Consider the following 21286-nt stretch of genomic DNA (forward strand, 5'->3'; position numbering starts at 1 on the left):
GCGCCCATATAGGTAACCGTGCCCTCGTGGGCTGCATAATACGAGCCGACTATTATTGGCCCACTATGAAGAAAGACGCAGCGGAATATGTTCGCCGATGCGAACAGTGCCAAAAGTATGCCCCCATGATACACCAACCAGGAGAACCACTCCACTCAGTCACTTCCCCATGGCCTTTCATCAAATGGGGAATGGACATAGTCGGTCCACTACCAGCGGGACGAGGAAAGGTACGATTTCTATTAGTTTTAACTGACTATTTTTCCAAGTGGGTGGAAGCAGGTGCGTACTCCCAAATACGCGAACAGGAAGTCATCGCCTTCATATGGAAGAATATCATCTGCCGTTTCGGCATCCCCAAGGAAATCAGCTGCGGCAACGGGCGACAGTTCATCGGCCAAAAAACAACCGAGTTCTTCGACAAATGGCATATTAAGCGAATAGTCTCCACGCCATATCACCCCGCCGCCAACGGCCAAGCAGAGTCTTCCAATAAAACCATACTGAACATACTAAAGAAGAAACTCGAGGAAGCCAAAGGGCTATGGCCCGAGCTACTACCGGAAGTGTTATGGGCACACCGAACCACGCCCAAATCCTCCACAGGAGAAACGCCGTACTCACTAGTCTATGGAACCGACGCTGTCATACCAGTCGAAATCGGCGAACCAAGCTTGAGGTATTCACATACCAGCGGAGCAGAGAACGACATAAACAGACTTCAAGACCTCGATGAGGCCGAGGAAAGAAGAGAAATGGCCCACATAAGATTGGTGGCTCATAAACAACAAGTCGAAAGATACTACAACAAGAGAGACAAAATAAGACCACTCAAAGTGGGAGACTACGTCCTCAAAGCCAAAACATTGGCATCAAAAGACCCAAGCGAAGGAAAACTGGGCACCAACTGGGACGGACCCTACAAAATCACAGCAGCAGCAAGTAAAGGAGCTTTTCAATTAGAAACAATGGAAGGAAAAACGCTCCAAAACAATTGGAACGTTGCCCACCTCAAGTATTTCCATTTCTGAAAGGCGTCTCTCGAGTCGCACTCTTTTTCCCTTACCCGAGTTTTGTCCCAATTAGGTTTTCTCGGGGAGGTTTTTAACGAGGCGGCAGAGGGGGCACCCGGAGATATTTGCGGAACAAGTTTATCATACCAGCCACTCCATACGCTCTCCTGACTGACATGACAAAGGGACTGAACTAGCATGATCTCCAATGTATGAACGACTAAGGCCATCAACGTCGATAAGTCGACCCAGCTCGACTACGACGGCAAGTAACTCGACGACAGTAGGAGTTACATACATGGTTAAGGCCATCGACAGTATTATGGCTAAAGCCATCGTCGTCAACAAGTCGACCCAGCTCGACTACGACAAACAAGTAATTCGGCTACGGCCATCTCAACGTGTAAAAGGCTACGGCCATCTCCAACAACATTATGGCTAAGGCCATCGACGTCAATAAGTCGACCCAGCTCGACTATGATGGCAAGTAACTCGACGACAGTCGAAGTCACGTACATGGCTAAGGCCATCAACGATATTATGGCTAAGGCCATCAACGTCGATAAGTCGACCCAGCTCGACTATGACGGCAAGTAACTCGACGACAGTCGAAGTTACGTACATGGCTAAGGCCATCAACGATATTATGTCTAAGGCCATCAACGTCGATAAGTCGACCCAGCTCGACTACGACGACAAGTAACTCGACGACAGTAGGAGTTACGTACATGGTTAAGGCCATCGACAGTATNCAATAGTGGTATCGGGGTCAATTTCCACAGGGAGCTAGAAGGGAGTTGGATATTTGCTTAGTCTAGAAATGCGTGTTTGCTTCTAATTGATCTTCTATCATTTTTTGGGTTTTTATGATTATCAACTACAATTTAACAACTACTAATTATAACCAAATTATGCTAAGATAGTAATTCTAGGTTGTATGCAAGATAGAGAAAAACACTAGGGTCGTGGCATTTACCTATGTGGTCAACTAACGGGTAGAGATTCCTAATACAAGAATGATGATTATGGGGCTTATGCTATAACCGTTGCACAATTGCACTCACTCTCACACCTCTCGGTAGAAAGAGTGATTTTGCCCAATTGACTCTCTCGAGACCAATTGGGTAGGCCAACAAGCCCAAGCAACTTAAGGTTCAAGTTGGGTAATTACTCTCTCGAGGTTTAACCCGTTAATTGGGACTACCATTCTCATGGGTCCATCCCAATTCCTTGTTAGGTTAATTTTGGAGTCATAGACACTCTTTCTTAAGAAGAGTCAAGACCCACTAGGCTAGACTTAGTGTTTGCAACCACCAAATCCTAGTTAAATCATAAAATTAACCCAAATAGCAAACACCCAACATCATTCAAGCATTAAACAATCACACCCATTAATTACCCACACTAGGGTTGAGCCACAACCCTAGCTAATGGGTTTAGCTAGACATAATAGCAACAGAAATTAAAGAAGTAGTAGATAAAATCAACATATTAATTAACTAGAATGTTAATCTACAAGAATCCATGATAAAACAAGATGAAAATGCCCAAAATAGGCTAAAACTTGAGTCTCACGAATGCTGCTGCTATCTGATATCTAATTCTTGACCTAGAAATAATAAAATATTTTATTTATACTAGGCTAGAAAAATTGGACAAAAATACCTCTGCGGGGCTGGCGCGGACCGCGCAGAAATGCAGCGCGGCCGCGTAGGGGTCTTGGACTTCGATCACCCACTTCTGAAGCTGGGGACGCGGACCGCGCAAAGAGGTAGCGCGGCCGTGCAGGCTAATGGGCGCGGACCGGGCAACAATGAAGCGCGACCGCGTGGACACAAGCGCTGACCGCGTAGAAAGGAGCGCGGACCGCGCATGGAAACCCTTGAAATGTATACTCTCTGAATCTCCTAGAGCGGCCGCGCAGCAAATCAGTGCGGTCCGCGCTAGGTCCTCTTGTCCCCACTTCAATGATTTTTGACACTTGAGCAGGTTTCACTTCGTTTCGAGCCGATTTTTGACTTTTGTCATCTTGTCGCTCAAACCTGCAATCAAGCGCACTTTGTAAGCATCCTGGGTCTATTTTATGACAATTCATACATAAAGCATAGGCAAGTATGGGCATAAAACATGTTAAAATCACAGTTATCAGTTATACCCTCCTGGGATCATAATTCAGCGGTTAGACCTACCCGCCGTCATCTCCACATGGGCTGGACCCCTCGCCAACCCATATACATCTCCATGGGCGGCCTCAGTATCCGCCCTCGCGGCACCATCGCCCACTTCTTCAACAGCGGCCGACGAACCGCTCTCCAGAACACGGGCTGGGCTGGCATCGGCAACAGCTCTCCTTTGTGGAGCCGACCTCCCAGAACGGATAGCATCGGCCATAAAAATCGGCCTCGATACTTGACGAGGTTCACTTACCCTCTCGTCTTCAGTAGATATCCCCTTGCCCGTTATCAACTGCCGCCTCTTTCTCTCTGGCGGCTCCTCACCTTCGGAAGTGTCCTCCGTAAGCCGCGGGGACGGCACTGAAGGAGTCGCTTCACTTGCAGACGCCGCCATAGGCGCGGCCTCCTACTGAGGAACCTCAGGAGCGCTATCGCCGAACGAGCCGCGGGGTATATCTTCGCCATCAGAGTCGGTCTCCGCCCTAGGCGAGGCAACAACGACCTTCTTCTTCTTGGGGGCGCTCCGACCTGCCAACACGAGTAAGTTAGGTAACAGAATCTAAGGGAGTTTCCAAACCAAGGCCGAAGAATTACCTGACGGGCCGTACTGTTGAAGAAATGCAGCCCAGGTACGGCATTCCTCCGCATAAGGTATTATTCTTTCCACCCATGATTTAATATCATCAATAAACTGGGGTGGAGAAGCCCTCGCTACAAAAAAAGAGAAAAGAATGAAATCACAGTGGCCAAATGGTCAAGGTCACGAACAGTCATGAATCCTGCAAATAAAGGCACTCACGATCTGGGTTCCACCTTTCCGGGAATCCTTCAGGCATAGACACCAGGTGCTCCGTCTTGATATAGAAGTACCTGCGCCAGAAGAGGCGGTTGGCCTTGTCGTCAGCCCTAACTACCAAACCCTTCGTACCACGACTTTTCAGTTGCAACATGGCACCCTTCAGGTAACCGGGGCTGAATAACTGTAAGAGATGGTGAACTAAGACGCCGCACTCAGCCTTAGCTGCGTACATGGTCAGAATCCTGCATACCTTCAAGGTGTAAGGAGTAAGCTGGGCCGGGCACACATTGTAAAATCGACAAAGCTCCTCCGCTAGAGGGAAGATCGGAAGACTATAGCCGATCAAAAATGGGTACTCATAAAATGTGCAGTACCCAGGCCTGTGCACATTGGCGTAATCCATCCCAGCCGGAGCCATTTCCACATGGTCCGGAATGTGTGTGTCACTCGAAGGTCGGCTAGATGAGATTGCAGTAAATCGCTACGCTCCCACGGAAGGGCTGGACTTTTCGTTTGAAAATCCCTTCGAATATGCATGTCCTTTGGGAGGACGTTGTCTACAGAAAGGGGAACGAGGGTCTTTTTTGCCTCCTCCCCCTCACCGCCAGAGGAAGGCGGAACCCTAGATGGGTCAGTGTCCTAGGTCTTTTTACCACCTTGACTACGTTTTACTATGATGACTGTTTGGGAAATAATGCACTAGCGAAGGGAAATATGACTTAAAAGGAAGTGGAGGAATCCCACACGAAATAACAGTTACAGGAAAGGAAGACGAAGAAGTAAATCAGAAAATGCTTTCCAAAAGTTTGAAAGTTGAATCGAATCGAACCTCTCTCCTATTTATAGGGATAAGTTGCGCAGAAATCGAAGAGTCATGATTCAAAACGTGCGCGGGAAACCAAAACGTCACATCATCCTCTGAACCGCCTCGGGGGCAAATATAATAATGACGCATACAGGCTATGACGTCATTCCAAAAAGAAAGCCACGCGTTAGTGGCTTAACAACGTCATACATTTCACCACAGTCGTGTTGCCGCCCCTGGTCGAGGTCAAATTCTCCCAAGCCGAGGTTTGCATTTCTGCCCATTGAAGACGCCCACCAAATGCATCTCCAACGAGCGGAGGGACTAACTGTATAAGGTCAAATTTGACCCTCGGCGTCTCTACGCCAATGGGTAAGCCCAGTGAGTGTACGCCAACTAACGTAAGGGTACGACTCGGACGTGGGCACAGAAGCAACATCGTTTAGGACTCAGTGTCTTCACTAGGAAAACGTTACCTATTTTTGTAACTTTTTGATTATTTCGAGGAAGGTCTCTTACTATATAAGGGAGACCTTCACATTGTAAAGGGGAGGATTCTTGAATAATACAACTCTCTCATTTTCTGACTCTCTCTATCTCTATCTCAAACGAACATATTCTCTTGAGTTCATATTATCACTTTATAATACTAGATCTACAACGATAACATCATCTTTACATCTCTAGGTCTACTATATTTGATTACGATTTACCCTTCTCTTACTTTTGATTGTTTTCTAGCTTACAAAGTATATTGTTAACTTTTGAGCCAAACAATCCTCTTTGCGGATAAACCATGATATGCTATCTTTTTCTTACTCTTCCAACTTGGTCTCACATATTTGCAAGTGTAGAATTTAACTAGATCAAGAGCCAGATATTCTACCGTTTTTTCAGGCCTTCATTTTCCTTTTCCTCCATATAAACTTGACCTACTACTTATTAATGAAATGCTGTCAAAGATTTTGAAACGTTTCAAGATAAAAAGAGTCTCATATAAATTGCAACAAATGAAATAACAATAATCTTATCGTACACTTTCGCAGATTATATTTTACAAACAATGCAAATACTCAAACGGTGTATTTAACAATTCAAGTCAAAATAGGATACTGAAATAAAAACATTAAGCTATTAGCACACAGGAACCGGCATTATTGAGTATTTATTTACCACAGACATTCAACTAAAATTATATCTCCGGCCATGTACTGCTAATGGTGAAGCCCGATCATCGCCACTTGATTCTGGACTGTACGTTGCCATCCATTTATTAGCATGTCCGCTACTACGATTAGCAGTAGTTTTTGGGCTTGGGCTTCTCGAGGCTTGATAGATTGCTGTTGTACTTGCTCCCGAGCTTGATTCAAGGCCCAAACCATAGTGTGTCCCCTTCTTTCTTGATGTATTCCATTGTGTCGCTGGTGGGCTACGATGTTTAACATAGCCTTGACTCCTAACCTTAGCTTTTGCTGACTGAGTTGGGGCCATGTAACTTGGGACAGAATCAGAGCTTGATTGACGTTGTTGCCGGGCCGAATATGGGCTTGTTTCAGCTTGGTCGAAAGTGTGACTGGCCGAGTTGACATTCTCTGAGCCCAATGGGCCGTTGACAAGATCCATTTCTACTGTCTTCTCAGACATGTCACTTGTGGTGGAAAGTGTCACATAGGAGTTGTCCCTTGGCACAATGTGTCTCGAGTATTGGTATGGTTGAGAAGCCATCCAACGCTCGAGCCAACTCCAACCCCATTGCGACTTTTCGCGCTCATTGCCAAAGAATTCGGCATCCTCACCATGTGGATCAACGTGCAATAGTTGTTGCTGCTTTTGCTGTCAGTAATAATAGTAAGACAACATTAGAATTCATTTTATAGTTAGGTTGATAAATGGTGTGTGTAATAAAGATAAATTTTAGTAGACACTAAGAGGAATTATAGCTAACCTGATAGGCAAAGGCATAAGAAAGAGCTCTCTCCCTTTTCATTTCAGCATCATATTTTCTCCTACTACTTTCTTGGATCTTGTCCATGCTTTGGTTCCTGTTATCCCAACCTTCTGTCTCTAAAATTTTAATGGGGCTGGTGTGCTTGTGTTGTTTTTGTTGTTGTTCATTAGCATGCCTTCGTGCTTCTTCTAGCTTGCTCTCGAGCCTCTCCTGGACTAACTGGAATCTTCTTGCTCGTACTCTGGCTTGAACACGTACTAATGCTTGCATGCATCTCATGGTCATCTGTGCTTGTTTCCGCACATTATGTCCCCTCACTAGTGCTTGCAGCCTTACCAATCCTTTCAGAGCGCGCAAAGCACGCCTTGCCTACAAAATTAGTAACATATAGCTAGCCAATTAAACATTCTCATATCTAATTAACATTACTAGCATATCAAGGACAATGTGACATTTTAAATAGAGTGACACAGAAAGAAGAAATTGGCTAGGCTTTTATGTTACCAGATATCCCCTGTAGTATGATTGAATAAGCGTGGCAGCCCTTTCCTCTGTGGACTCGCGGCCATAGCCACCAGCTAATCTAACGACTTTAGCAGCCGCTTGTGCAGCTGCAACAGCTGCCTCAGCGGCTGCAGCCGTGGCCACTGCAACAGCAATGGCATGGTTATGATCTTCAGCCACTGTAGACGATGAATCGACGTTACTCTCTCCATTGCTAATAAGATCCGGAGAACTCCCTGTTGGAAAATGTTCAAGTGACACAACTTCTGGAGCTTCAGGTTGCCATTTGATGTCTAATGTTTCCTTCTGAAAAGCATAAAAGAATTACTAAACAACATTAGCACTTAATGATCATACTATTAAATATTTGGGATATGATCTTATTTATGGGATATTGTAACGTCAAAGTGAAGGGGAGCCTTGGCGTAACTAGTAAAGTTACTGCCATGTGACCAGAAGTTTACGGGTTCGAGCCGTGGAAACAGCCTCTTGCATAAATGCAGAGTAAGACTGCGTAGAATAGACCCTTCCCCGGACCCCGCGAATAGCGGGAACGTAGTGCATCGGAGCTGCCCTTTTGTTTTTTCAATTGTAACATCAGAGTGGTGGTGGTAGTGGAATTAATGATTGAGAACTAACGTAAACAGCACATGTTATGATGAATATGGGTGGGAAAGAAATAGGTGGATTGAAAGCAATATGTCCTGAACTCTACCATTTCCCTAGGGTCATATTGTAGGGCGGACCAATAGTAGCCAAAAAAAGAGTAAATGACTAGGTAGTTTATTTCTTGAAGGAAAAATGCCCATGAATTGCAGCTTCTGAGATATACTATATTGGATGTTTTTTAGCAGAGATCCAACAAAATGACATACTCATCAAAAAGCAAGAGATGATAGTATAATTATGATTTATTGATATTATTGGCATAATGGCATTTGTCTTGCTAATGTTAATGATAGCAATTATGCGAAATTATCACATTAATTATCCTCTTTTACGGAATTGAAGGGTAAATACTTACCCATATCGGGTGTTTACACCAAACTATATTAACTCACTATGGTTAATTGATTTAATTAGATGAGAATGCATGGTTAAATGATTGAAGTCCATATGCAAGACAGATGTCATGTATCTATTGTTTTGGTGTAAACACCCAGTGCGGATAAGTTTTTACCGAATTGAAGGGAAGGAAACAGCAATTATCATAGATCTAAACAAGGCAATATAGCAAATATAATAATAACGCCCATAATTAGTAAATCAGTGGTAATTAATTTGGATCATAACGTTGAAAATCAGGGAAAGATTTCTCTCTAAACATGCATAACGAATGAGAATTCTGCCCTGAAATAGACATGGAAATATTAATGACATTAAAAAAAAATGCTGATTTTGTTCTTCTTTCTCTCTGTTGATCATAAGATGTAAAAACTACATGCTATCCATGGAAAGAGTGAACTGACCTTCTTCTCTGGCGAATCCTTGGGAGAATGTTTGAAAACTTTCTTCACAGATGAAAACCAACTACTTCCTTTCTTGCCCATATTCAGCCAAAGAAAATGACCTTTTTCTGTTACAAGAACATACATTCAGAAGATCATAACCATAAGAATAACAGAAATCACAAATTTCATTGTGATCCAACAAAAACCTGAGGACAGAATTAAGCTACTGTTGTTGAATCATGATCTGTTTTGTTTCTTCATGTGCATCTTTTGACAGCATTATAGCATGAGAAAACTGAAAAATTAAAGAAGAAAGAGTCTAATAAAAGAGTTGGCTAATAATAACTGCATTTTGCCGTTAGTATTTATCATTCTCACGGGGTGTCAAGGCAGTACCTTTCCTTATAATGTTTAGTGCCTCTACACTCTATACACTCTCCTCTTTTATTATTACTACGACACACTTTCACTAATCTATATACAGTTGGCCTCATCAAGTGGCCTTCTTACACGTGTCTTTTACACTATTCTTGCCCCCCTTCATAGGTCTCTACCATTTCCTTGTTTCCACCTAAATATATTACACTCAATATTCACTCATTGTAATTTTTTTCTAATAAAAATGGTCAGTTTATGTGCACTTCGACTATAGTATTAGGTATCTGCTATCTTCTATTGGCACCAAAGACATTATATCTTAGACTCGAATGATATATTTTTATGTAAAATTTTACAAATTTTACAAATATTATATATGAACATATAATTTTAAAAATATAATGAGTTTAGTGTGAAGAGCTTAGATGTTGAATTCATCAAGTCAAAATCTTAAATCTGCCTTTAATGATTGGCAAATGTAAAGATATCATTTACGGTTATTTTGTCTATATTGGGATTTGAATCCTAATCACTCATTGATTTTTACTCACTTTATTAATCCTTAGGACACACCCCAAGATGCTACATTTTTGTTAATATGCCAAAGTATATATGTTTGTTTACATAGTTTAATTACAAAACATTGGTAAAATTAATGAAGGAGTTGAGAGATGCAGATTAAAGTAACATATTAGAAAAGGTGTTATAGGAAAAGATTGAAGTGGCCCTTTTTCCCCTTTTTCAGGGTAGTTTACATACCTTAATGGGAGTCAGGTGATGTACCTGGAATAAGACAGTCCAATTATTGAATACATACAAGTTGGGCAAGATGTATGCAAGGCCTAATTCGGATGTTCACGGGCGTGATAGGTAAAAATTGCATGGGGCGCCTTAATCTATATCAATACTTTTAAAATTATTTAATCTATATTCTAATTTTGACAACTTCAGATCCTGCGAGCTATGCATTCATTTCTTCCTCCTCTTCTTTTCCTTTTCTTCTTCTTTTCTCTCTCAAACATGTTATCCTGTAAGTTACACATGTTATTGTTTTTGGAAATTGGACAAAGCGACAAATCAAGAAGAAAGAAAGACTTGTCACTGCCTCTCAAACATTAAAACATCCCAACACAAAGTACGTAAATAATAAAACAAGAGTTTATTGTCAAAACTCGAAAAAGCATCAACTAAAGTTTGGGACTGCAGGGCCAAACTTCAGGCATTACCAGGTTAAATTCTGTCTGAAGTTTGCAACTATCATGCCAGGAAAAATTATCTAGTTCAAATATAACAAGCTGATTTTGTCTGAAGTTTGCACTACAAACTGAAGAACTCCAGACTAATTTGTCTGAAGTTTGCACTACGAATTGAAGTTTTTGATTGCTTTTGCAAGTCAGGCCAAACTTTAAACGAAAATATCTTAAGTTTTACTTTGATAAGGTCACACTTCAGGCAAAAAATTCTGAAGTTCAAACTTCAGACATAAATTCTTGCTACTTCATGCCCCGTATGTCTGAAGTTACCCGAAAAGTGAGTACGCTTGCAATTTGTTTTTGCAAAGCGAGTATAAATTAAATTGTGACCCAAAAACTGAGTATAGATGCAAATCCCTCTTCGTGATAATGACATACAAATGATGGAAATTGTGATTTTGTTCATTATATTACTCCCATGTTATTTTTCGTAATTCAGTCTAACCATACGTTTAGAATATTTAATAGTTAGTTAAGGGAAAATAACCAAGAATAATGTTAAGCAGTTCTAGACAAAGTTAAAAAATACTTCTAACGTGAGCGAAATAGACCTACAATAAAAGGTGAGCTTATATATATGATTAGGTAGATAAGAGTGTTCTGCTTGCATTTAAAGTGTCATTGAAGCAAGAGTTGGTTTGATTCTTGAATTAGGAGGAAGAGAGAAGCTTTTATGGTGTACCGTCCTTAATGATTTAATGATGGTTTGTTCAAATTAAGTTTTGTGATAACCACCTCCCACCTTAGTTATTAGTCGTTTGTCTCTTAATTTTTTCTATAAGAAAAAGAAAGCATAGACAATATTCACTAATAGATAGTACTAAAATAGTAACATCTGATTTTTAGCTGGTAAGAAAGCCGCGGAGTGCACAAATCTCTTTAGAGATAGAGGCGGCTTTCTTGTGATAATAATACGATCCGAGATAAACAAAACAATGGAATATGAAAATAACAATGATTAAACCAAAATTAATGATAGGCTTGATTAAGATAATCAAAGTAGCCTGAATAATAAAGTATAGGAGCAAATCTAGAACTCTAAGTGAACGTCTTAAGCAACAATCAAAATAATATCCGATCACCTCCCAAGAACGACAAATTAAAAACTCTAGATATAAATAAAGGAGAAGAAGATTACCCTCACGAACCCAAGTCTTGAAAACAGGTAATCCAAAGTCGAACTCGAACCAAGAGGTTCCCAAATCTCTATCAAGAATTTTCTTATGTCAAAATATGCTAAGTTGCTAGTGAAATAACCCTAGACTGTTATAAATACCCAATGGGTAAAATAGGAAAAGTATCAAAGTTAATTTCCCAAAAAAACTCGCCAAGCCAAAGCGTATCCTTAACCGTGACCCCAAACATAACGCGCAGCTGAACCCTGACGTATTCCAGAAACTTATTTTCTCCAGCTCTTCAGGCTCTTCTTGAACTGTAGCCGACGGTTGGTGAAACTGTGTCACACGGTTTGACTTGGGGTCTTGATCTTCAATTCTCAGGACTCCAAACATGGTATTTCTTTGCATGAAGCCACAAAATGATTCTCTAAACATCTTCTAGACACTTGTTGAAGATCATGCAAGTTCCTTAACGTGCATCCTTTGGAAGTTCTTGGACTTGGAGCGGGTCAACCTTCCACTAGATAATTTGGCGTCATTCTCAATATTCTCCATTTTTCCCGGACTATCCAAGATCATATCATTCTCCCCCTCTTAAAAAAAAATTATCCTCGAATCTTGGCTACAACATAGAAGAACCACAATAAGATGTAAAACTTACACGATAAACAACACTTATTTGGTAATAGCAAAATAAGATAGTGTTCATGCATCCACTTGACCCAATTACACCTACAAAGTATGAATACTCCCTTGGAAAACATATGGACATCATCATCCCCACAAAATTTATGCCAACCCAGATACATAGGATTAAAATCTCTCTTAAATTCATTACACATATGATGTATACTAGATGAAGCTAATGCATTAAAGAGGTAATTACACAAATCCCTCTTCCTCATGATAGGATCTCTAGGTCCTAAATAAATATCATGCCAATTCTCAAAAGGATCTAACTCTAGGTTCAACGTAGATCTCTTGGCGTAAAATAAAGAGAATGACTCATTAAAATTAGAAACTAAACAGGTAAAGATATAAACACTAAAAGTAATGTCAAATAGTTTACTTCCCTTCATCTTTGTAGTCTTCAGTCTTGACATTCTCCTCTAAACTTGAGCCACTATATTCTTCTTTAAACTCAATCCCCGTGGCATCTAAGTAACCAAAATATCCATGGGCCCCATTTTCCTTATTGGTAACCATTATCTTTATGTCCTCATCCCATAAGGGCTTAAAATAATACACTTTAACTTGACTACTCGCGTTGTCATCATTATCCTTTTACTCAAAATCTTTTTCAAATTCATGTATAAAAGGAGAAATAATACTAAAACAAAAAATAGTTAATGGATTAATATATGAACAAGATTATATTCATGCTCCCCTGAGCTCTCTTTGCATTTCTTATTCAACTTTTCTTGTGCCATGCTCTCATCACATTGCATCATATTATTCTCGGGAGAAGAAGATCAAACTCACTGATTAAGGAAGTTCGTTCAACAACACAATCATTAATATGAAGTTGAAACAAAAAATCAACAAAGTCATGGCCATTAGTACTTTGAGTGATGTCTCCACTTAAAGCATCACTTCCCTTAGAATAAGGTACACATTCAACATTTCCTCCTCTTTCAAATAGATTATTCACAAGGTCACCCTATATAAGACCATCGAGTTCAAACTCATATGAGTGATGTTATCCAAACTATTGAGCTCAACTAGTGAATCATCACAACAAGCTTCATGATTTGCAACAAAAAGTAAAGATTCACTAGGCTCACAATAATCACAGCTAACACAAGCACTTATATGAGAATCAAATTCTCTCTGAGAAAAGGAGTTATGATTAGTCATTATACCTCGAGTTATTCCCAGAAGTTCTTCTTTATCTCTGTTTTTTATGCTTAAGAATGGATCATTATGCTTTAACGTTATTTCATCTGGCTTTCCCTCACCACTTGAAATAGTGGCATCTTCCATGGTTTCCTCCAATATGCCAAAGGTATCCTGTAATGACGCGACTGGTCGTTTTGCCTTCTAGAACCCTGTTCCCCTAAATAAGACTTTTCATACTTGCTTTTGTTGATTTGTGACTTGCGGGGTTGGTTGGTTCGAAATTTAGAAGAGTTTGGATTGAAATCGGAATACTTGGTTCCTTAAGGTTGGCTTAAAAGGCCAAGTTTGACTTCGGTCAATGTTTTGAGTAAACGATCTCGGAATCAGGTTTTGAAGGTCCAACAGGTTTGTATGGTTATTTCGGACTTGGGCGTATGTCCGGATCGGGTTTTGGATGATCCGGGAGCATTTTGGCGCCTAATAGTGAAAGTTGGTTCCTTAAGGGTTTTGAAGTTCTTTAAATTTAGTTTGGAGCGGGTTTTTGTGATATCGAGGTCTGAATGGAATTCCGAGATCGAGAATAGTTCTGTATTGTCATTTAAGACTTGCACGCAAAATTTGGTGTCAATCCGAGTAGTATAAGTGTGTTTCGTTACATTGGATGTGGATTGAAGAACTCGAAGTTCATAAGTTTGATTCAATTTATTTTAGGGGGTGACTCTTGGATAGCATTGTTTCGGGTAATCTGAGGGTTTGAGCGAGTCCGGTTTATGATTTCAAACTTGTTGGTATGTTCGAGCGGGGCCTCGGGGGCCCCAAGCGTCAATCGGACGAGGCTCGAGTTAAGTTAGAAAAATTTAGAAGGAGCTGAAACTCCAGTTCTGTCATAACCGCACCTGCAGTTGGCAAGCCACAGGTGCGAGACCGCAGAAGCGACCCATCAATCGTAGATACGGCCCAAGGGGAGGAGCTCAGGAACCGCAGATGCGGCTCCTCTTCCACAGATGCGGAACCGCAGAAGCGGAGCCCAGACTGCAGATGCGGCCCCAGCTAGCCCGGCCAAATTCCGCAGATGCGGACCTTCCCTCGCAGAAGCGAGACCACATATGCGGTCCCCTAACCGCAGGTGCGGAAATCGCAGAAGGCAGTGCCTTCATTTAATACGGGAATGTGTCATTTTTGACACATTTCATTCATTCCTTGGGCGATTTGGGAGCTTCCAGAGAGGGGATTTCGGCTTAGCATCTTGAGGTAAGTTATTCCTACTTAATGTGAGTTTAATACATAGTTTAGGGGTAGAATAAATCATGTAAATTTAGTGAAAATTGTGGGTTTAGAGTAAAATCTAAGGTTTTGATAAAAACAAGATTTGACCACGAAATTCATTAGGAAATGAAGTAAAAATCATATATTCCTGATCCTTAGGATATGGGTAACAACTTTATTCAAAGATTTCTGGAATGAATTTTAGGAACCTTGCATTTAGGGTTGGGAAATTACTTTTAGAATATGAACTCTTGAGCATGTATTGACTAGTTCTTACCTCGTTTAATTAGTTTTGGATCGTTTGACTCCGTATTGAGGGTTTGAGCGCATTCTTGAATTTGGATGTGAGCTTTGGAGCAAGGCGAGTCTCCTTTCTAACCTCGTAAGAGGGAAATAACCTGCTAGGCAAATTAAATAAATGTATGTGACTATCTGTGGGGGCTACATACGTACGTGGTGACGAGAGTCCGTACGTAGCAACTATTATGCTAATTGTCCGGATAGTTTAGGACCCGTATCATGCCATACTTGCAAATTCTTACGTTCTTGCTTGCTACTGAGATCACTTAGGACATGCTAGAAATTGTAAATAAATATAAACGGATGTACGCACTTACTTGAGAACTTGTATGAATTTATTTCACTATATATGATCAATGTGTGCTTACTTGATAATAAATTGATATTTGTGGATCTGGCCGATCACCCGGTAGAAAATAGATGCATCTATGATTCGCGTCATTCGACCCTCTGGCAGTGCACAATTTATTATTATGTCAGACCGGACCGTATGACCTCGGCACAATGTGCGCATGTATTTATGTGGAATTTTTTCGTGTTATACTTTGCTTAAATGCTTGAAATGTAACTTATTACATGACATGACTGAAATCGATATATTGTTAAGAAGTAATATCTTATTTCTCTTTGTTCTGGGACTGTCATTATATCCATGCTATTCATGCTTAGCATAACACTTAAATATTATTCTTGTTGACCTTAGTAAGTGTCAAGTCGACCCCCTCGTCACTACTTCTTCGAGGTTAGACTGGATACTTGCTGGGTACATGTTGTTTATATTTCATACTACGCTTGTGTACTTAATTGTACAGGATCCGAGGCAGGTGCATCTAGCTACCCGTTCGGCGCGCATTCCTGATTCTTGATCGAGATCTCACGGTGAGCTGCCCCTATGAGCTGTTCAGCAGCATGCCGGAGTCTCTTCTTTTGTTTATTATTATTTACTGTCTAATCTATTTCAGGCAGTAGGATAGTGGTATTTTTGTACATTCTACTAGTTGCCCTAGTACTTGTGACACTAGTTCCTGACACGCACTTTGTAGACTATAATTTTGGGATTTATTTCTATTATTTTGAACTCCTTAATTTTCGATCGTCTAAAAGTTTAAGATTAAGAAAAATGTTGGGATTCTTTTGGTAAAATAAATGAGAACTCACTAGTGGACTAAGGTTGGCTTGCCTAACAACGGTGTTGGGCGCCATCACGACCTATAATGGAAACTAGGTCGTGACAACATGGTATCAGAGCACTAGGTTCACGTAGGTCTCACAAGTCATGGGAAAACCTAATAGAGTCTTGCGGATCGGTACGGAGACGTTTGTACTTTTCTTCGAGAGGCTATGGGGTGTTAGGAAACTACTCTTTATTCATCTTCTATCGTGAAGTTGATGGTATACTAAATTTCTTTCTTCTATTCTCTCACAGATGGTGAGGACGCACACGACAGATGTTCCAAACCCGGGAGGAGATGCTCTCCCCATTGCTAGAGGCCGAGGCAGAGGCCGGGGGAGGGCACCAGCCCGAGGTAGGGGATGAGGGCATCCCAGAGCTGCCCCTGTTGCACCACCGGCGGATCCTGTGGGGGATACTACCATTGGGGAGTAGGGCGAGGTGCCCGCAGCTGAGCCTACCCCGGCGGACTTTATGACAACACCAGGTTTCCAGGAGGTCATGGGCCGTATGATGCGGTTGATGGATTCCATGACTCAGGCTGATTTATTTCCAGCAGACCCAGCCATATCTCAGGCGGGAGGGAGAGCACAGACCCCTACTGCTCAAGCTCTTGTTCATGCAACTGCAGTGTATCAAACTCCGGGTGCACTACCCGTGGATGGGGCTCAGACAGTTGCTGTAGTGGTAACCGAGCCCAGACCGGCTGCGAACGGCGATCTGCAGAAGCTATTGAACAGATGGACTAGGCTTCACCCTCCTATCTTCGGAGGCGAGCTTCAGGAGGATGCCCAGGATTTCATTGATAGGTGCAGGGATAGACTGCACAACATGAGGATATTGGAGTCTCATGGGGTTGACTTCACTACATTCCTGCTGGACGGCAGGGCCCGTAGATGGTGGCAGTCTTATGTTCTTGGCAGGCCAGCGGGTTCTCCTCCCAATACTTGGAGTCAGTTTACACAGCTTCTCCTGGATAGGTATATTCCACCCTTTGAGAGGGAAGAGCTGCGGTATCGGTTTGAGCAGCTTGAGCAGGGTCAAATGTCGGTGACCGACTATGAGGCGAGGTTTTTTGAGTTGTCCCGCCATGCACTGATGATACTTCCTACTGACACAGAGAGGGTGCGGAGGTTTGTCGCAGGGTTGAATTCTGGTATTAGGGCCAACATGGCCCGAGAGGTAGAGATGGGGACTTCTTATCAGCTGGCAGTGGAGATTGCTCGGAGGATTGACGGCTACCGTCTGAGAGGTAGAGAGAAAATGCAGCAGGAAAAGAGGGCTCGATTCTCTGGAGAGTTTAAAGGTGCCCCGGCTAGGGGCAGACGTCAGTTTGGGAGGGGTCAGCCCAGCAGGCCCCCATATTCAGCACCACCACCTCCCCGAGGTGCTCCACCGCGCCCCTATTTCAGCGCCATACCAGAGAGTTCTTACCGCCCGCAAGCTATCCATGGTTCTTCTAGTGGGTATTTAGGTCCCAGGGTTCTTCTGGCTCCTACTTTAGTGCTATGCCGGAGAGTTCATACCGCCCACCGGCTATTCAGGCTTCTTCTACTGGGTCTACAGGCTATCAGGGTCATATATCAGGGCAGCAGGTCACTGCACCGAGGGGTTGTTTCGAGTGCGGAGACCTAGGTCATATGAGGAGATACTGCCCCAGACTTAGGGGCAAGGCAGTGCAGCAGGGTCAGCAGCCCATGATTACAGCACCAGCCGTCCAACCGCCCAAAGGCGGAGGACAGACTGGTAGGGGCCGTCCTAGAGGTAGAGGCTAGGCAGGGAGAGGTCAGCCAGCTACTGCTCAGTCAGGTGGAGGCCACCCAGCCGGCGCTCTAGCCAGATTCTATGCTTTTTCGGCGAGACCAGATGCATTGGCCTTAGATGCCGTTATCACAGGTATTATTTCCGTCTGCGGTAGGGATGCTTTAGTGCTATTTTATCCAAGGTCTACCCATTCATATGTATCGTCTCTATTTGCTCATTTTCTGGATATTCCTCGTGAGTCCTTGAGTACTCATGTTCATGTGTCCACTCCTATGGGCGATTATGTGGTTGTGGATCGGATCTACCGATCCTGTATGGTCACATTATGTGGATTTGAGACTAGAGCAGACCTCCTGTTGCTTGATATGACCGACTTTTAGGTCATCCTGGGCATGGATTGGTTATCCCCATACCAGGCCATCCTAGATTGCCATGCCAAGACTGTTACCTTAGCGATGCCAGAGTTGCCAAGGTTGGAGTGGAAGGGTTCCTCAGTTAGTACATATAGTTGGGTTATTTCTTTTCTGAAGGCTCGACATATGGTCGAGAAAGGTTGTTTGGCTTATCTAGATTATGTTCGGGACACCACCGCAGAGTCTCTGACGATTGATTTGGTTCCAGTGGTCCAGGAGTTCATTGATGTGTTCCTTCTGACCTTCCAGGCATGCCACCGGATTGTGATATTGATTTCTGTATTGATTTGGCTCCAGGTACCTAGCCTATATCTATCTCACCGTATCGTATAGCTTCGAAAGAGTTGAAGGAGCAGCCGGAGGAGTTGTTAGAGAAGGGGTTTGTGAGACCGAGTGTGTCACCTTGGGGTGCACCAGTTTTGTTTGTGAAGAAGAAGGATGGGACTATGCGGATGGGCATTGATTACCGCCAGTTAAATAATGCTACCATCAAGAACAAGTACCCATTACCGGGCATTGATGATTTGTTTGACCAGTTGCAGGGTGTTCTCTAAGATCGACTTAAGATCAGGGTATCATCAGCTGGAGATTCAGGACTCAGATGTCCCAAAGACTACTTTCCCTCCTAGATATGGCCATTATGAGTTTCCGGTGATGTCCTTTGGCTTGACCAATGCCCCAGCGGCGTTTATGGACTTGATGAACAGGGTATCCAGGCCTTATATTGATTCTTTTGTTATTATTTTCACTGATGACATCTTGATATACTCACGTAGCCTGGGGGAGCACGAGCAGCATTTGAGAGTAGTGCTTCAGTCTTTGCGAGAGCAGAAGCTATATGCTAATTTCTCCAAGTGTGAGTTTTGGCTAGAGTCAGTAGCATTTTTGGGGCATATTATATCAGGATAGGGTATTCAGGTGGATCCCAAGAAGATTGAGGCAGTTCAGAGTTGGCCACGTCCTACTTCAGTAACTGAGATCAGGAGTTTCTAGGGGTTAGCAGGTTATTACCGCCGATTTGTTCAGGGTTTCATCCATTGCATCACCTTTGACTAGATTGACCCAGAAGGATGCTCCTTTCTTGGTCCGATGATTGTGAGGCGAGCTTTCAGAAGCTCAATACAGCCTTGACTACAACACCTGTTCTAGTGTTGCCTTTCGGTTCAGGGATGTATACGCTATATTGCGACGTGTTGGCTTAGGAAGTATATTGATGGAGGAGGGGCGAGTTATTGCATATGCTTTACGTCAGCTGAAGATTCATGAGAAGAATTACCCTGTGCACGACCTAGAGTTTGTAGCTATTGTTCATGCTCTTAAGATATGGAGGCATTATCTGTATGGGGTGTCATGTGAGGTTTATACTGATCATCGCAACTTACAACATTTGTTCAAGCAGAGGGATCTCAATTTGAGGCAGCGTAGATATCTTTAGTTACTGAAGGATTATGACATCACCATTATTTATCATCCAGGCAAGGCAAATGTGGTTGTAGATGCCTTAAGCAGGAAGGCAGAGAGTATGGGTAGCTTGGCATACATTTCAGCGGAGGAGAAGCCACTAGCTTTGGACGTTCAGTCCTTGGCTAACAAACTTGTGAGGTTTGACATTTCAGAGCCCAGCCGAGTCCTTGCGTGTGTTGTTGCTCAGTCTTTATTATTAGGATAGATCAAGGCTCGGCAGTTCGATGATCCGCATTTGGCAGTCCTCAGAGAGACGGTGCTACAGGGTAGTGCCAAGGAGGTTTCTATTGAGGATGGTGTTCTGCGACTCCAGGGTCGCTATGTGTTCCTAATGTCGATGGCTTGAGGGATAGTATATTAGAGGAGGCACACAGTTCACGGTATTCTATTCATCCAGGTGCTACAAAGATGTATCGTGACCTGAGGCAGCATTATTGGTAGTGACGGATGAAGAAAGACATAGTTGAGTATGTCGCTAGGTGTTTGAATCGCCAGCAGGTTAAGTATGAGCACCAGAGGCCAGGTGTCCTACTTCAGCAGATGCCTATACCTGAGTGGAAGTGGGAGCGCATAACTATGTACTTTGTAGTTGGGTTGCCGCGGACATGCGGAAGTTTGATGCAGTTTGGGTCATTGTCGATAGGTTGACCAAGTCGGCACACTTTATTCCGGTTGTGACTACTTATACTTCAGAGAGGTTGGCTCAGATCTACATTCGGGAGATAGTTCGGTTGTACGGTGTGCTCGTTTCCATCATATCGGATAGAAGCCCTTAGTTCACTTCCCATTTCCGGAGAGCCGTACAGAGTGAGTTGGGGACCCGTGTAGAGCTCAGCATAGCATTTCACCCGCAGACCAACAGGCAATCAGAGCGGATAGTTCAGATTGTAGAGGACATGCTTAGAGCATGTGTGATTGACTTTGGAGGGCAGTGGGATCAGTTCTTGCCTTTGGCCGAGTTTGCTTACAACAACAATTATCAGTCCAGCATCGAGATGGCTCCATTTAAGGCTTTATATGGTCGGCGATGCCGTTCTCCTATCGGGTGGTTTGAGCCTGGTGAGACTAAGTGGTATTGTCACGACCCGGATTCCCCACCCTCGGGAGTCGTGATGGCGCCTACTAATAGGAGCTAGGCAAGCCAATTAGTTTAACATTTCTCTCAACATCATTAACAGTATAAAGAAGAACGAGGCAATTAATATAGAAGCGGAAGTCTCGATACATAAATAACTGAAACCAAGTGCGGAAATTCAAATACACCTCTACCCAGATCTGGTGTCACTAACTCACGAACTTCTACTGAATTCTAAAAACAAAGTCTGAAAAAGAATACAGTACTGTCTGATCCGATACAAGGGAAATCAAATGAAAGACAGAGATAAGAGAGACTCTGGGCCATGCGGACACCAGCAAGCTACCTCGGAAATCTCCGGACTGAAGTAAGCTCCCAACGCTCCTACTGCTGTCCAAAAGCTCCTGCTCCGGTACTATGATCTGTGCAAAAAGCACAGAAGTGTAGCATCAGCACAACCGACCCCATGTGCTGGTAAGTGCCTAGCCTAACCCCGGCGAGGTAGTGACGAGGCTAGACAGGACCTACCAAAAACAACCTGTGCAGATATA

The 21286-nt window shown here is 42.9% G+C and overlaps 1 protein-coding gene across 2 annotated transcripts; it reads right to left on the bottom strand.

The window, feature by feature from the left end:
* Positions 1-5772: 5772 nt before the first annotated feature.
* On the bottom strand, positions 5773-9122 carry LOC109239020 (protein IQ-DOMAIN 1). 2 transcript variants are annotated; one of them, XM_019405526.1, is made up of 6 exons: positions 9091-9112; positions 8901-8989; positions 8713-8819; positions 7244-7549; positions 6737-7108; positions 5773-6624 (listed from the first exon to the last, which is right to left on the bottom strand). In XM_019405526.1, exons 3-6 carry the CDS (start codon positions 8791-8793, stop codon positions 5974-5976), a joined length of 1410 nt encoding a protein of 469 aa, XP_019261071.1. In that variant the 5' UTR covers positions 8794-8819; positions 8901-8989; positions 9091-9112; the 3' UTR covers positions 5773-5973. The 2 variants fall into 2 exon arrangements, with proteins under 2 accessions (XP_019261071.1, XP_019261070.1); XM_019405525.1 differs by having other exon boundaries at positions 8901-9122.
* Positions 9123-21286: the final 12164 nt, after the last annotated feature.

This window comes from Nicotiana attenuata, unplaced genomic scaffold (genome assembly GCF_001879085.1).
Source record: "Nicotiana attenuata strain UT unplaced genomic scaffold, NIATTr2, whole genome shotgun sequence".
Classification (NCBI taxonomy): Eukaryota; Viridiplantae; Streptophyta; class Magnoliopsida; order Solanales; family Solanaceae; genus Nicotiana; species Nicotiana attenuata.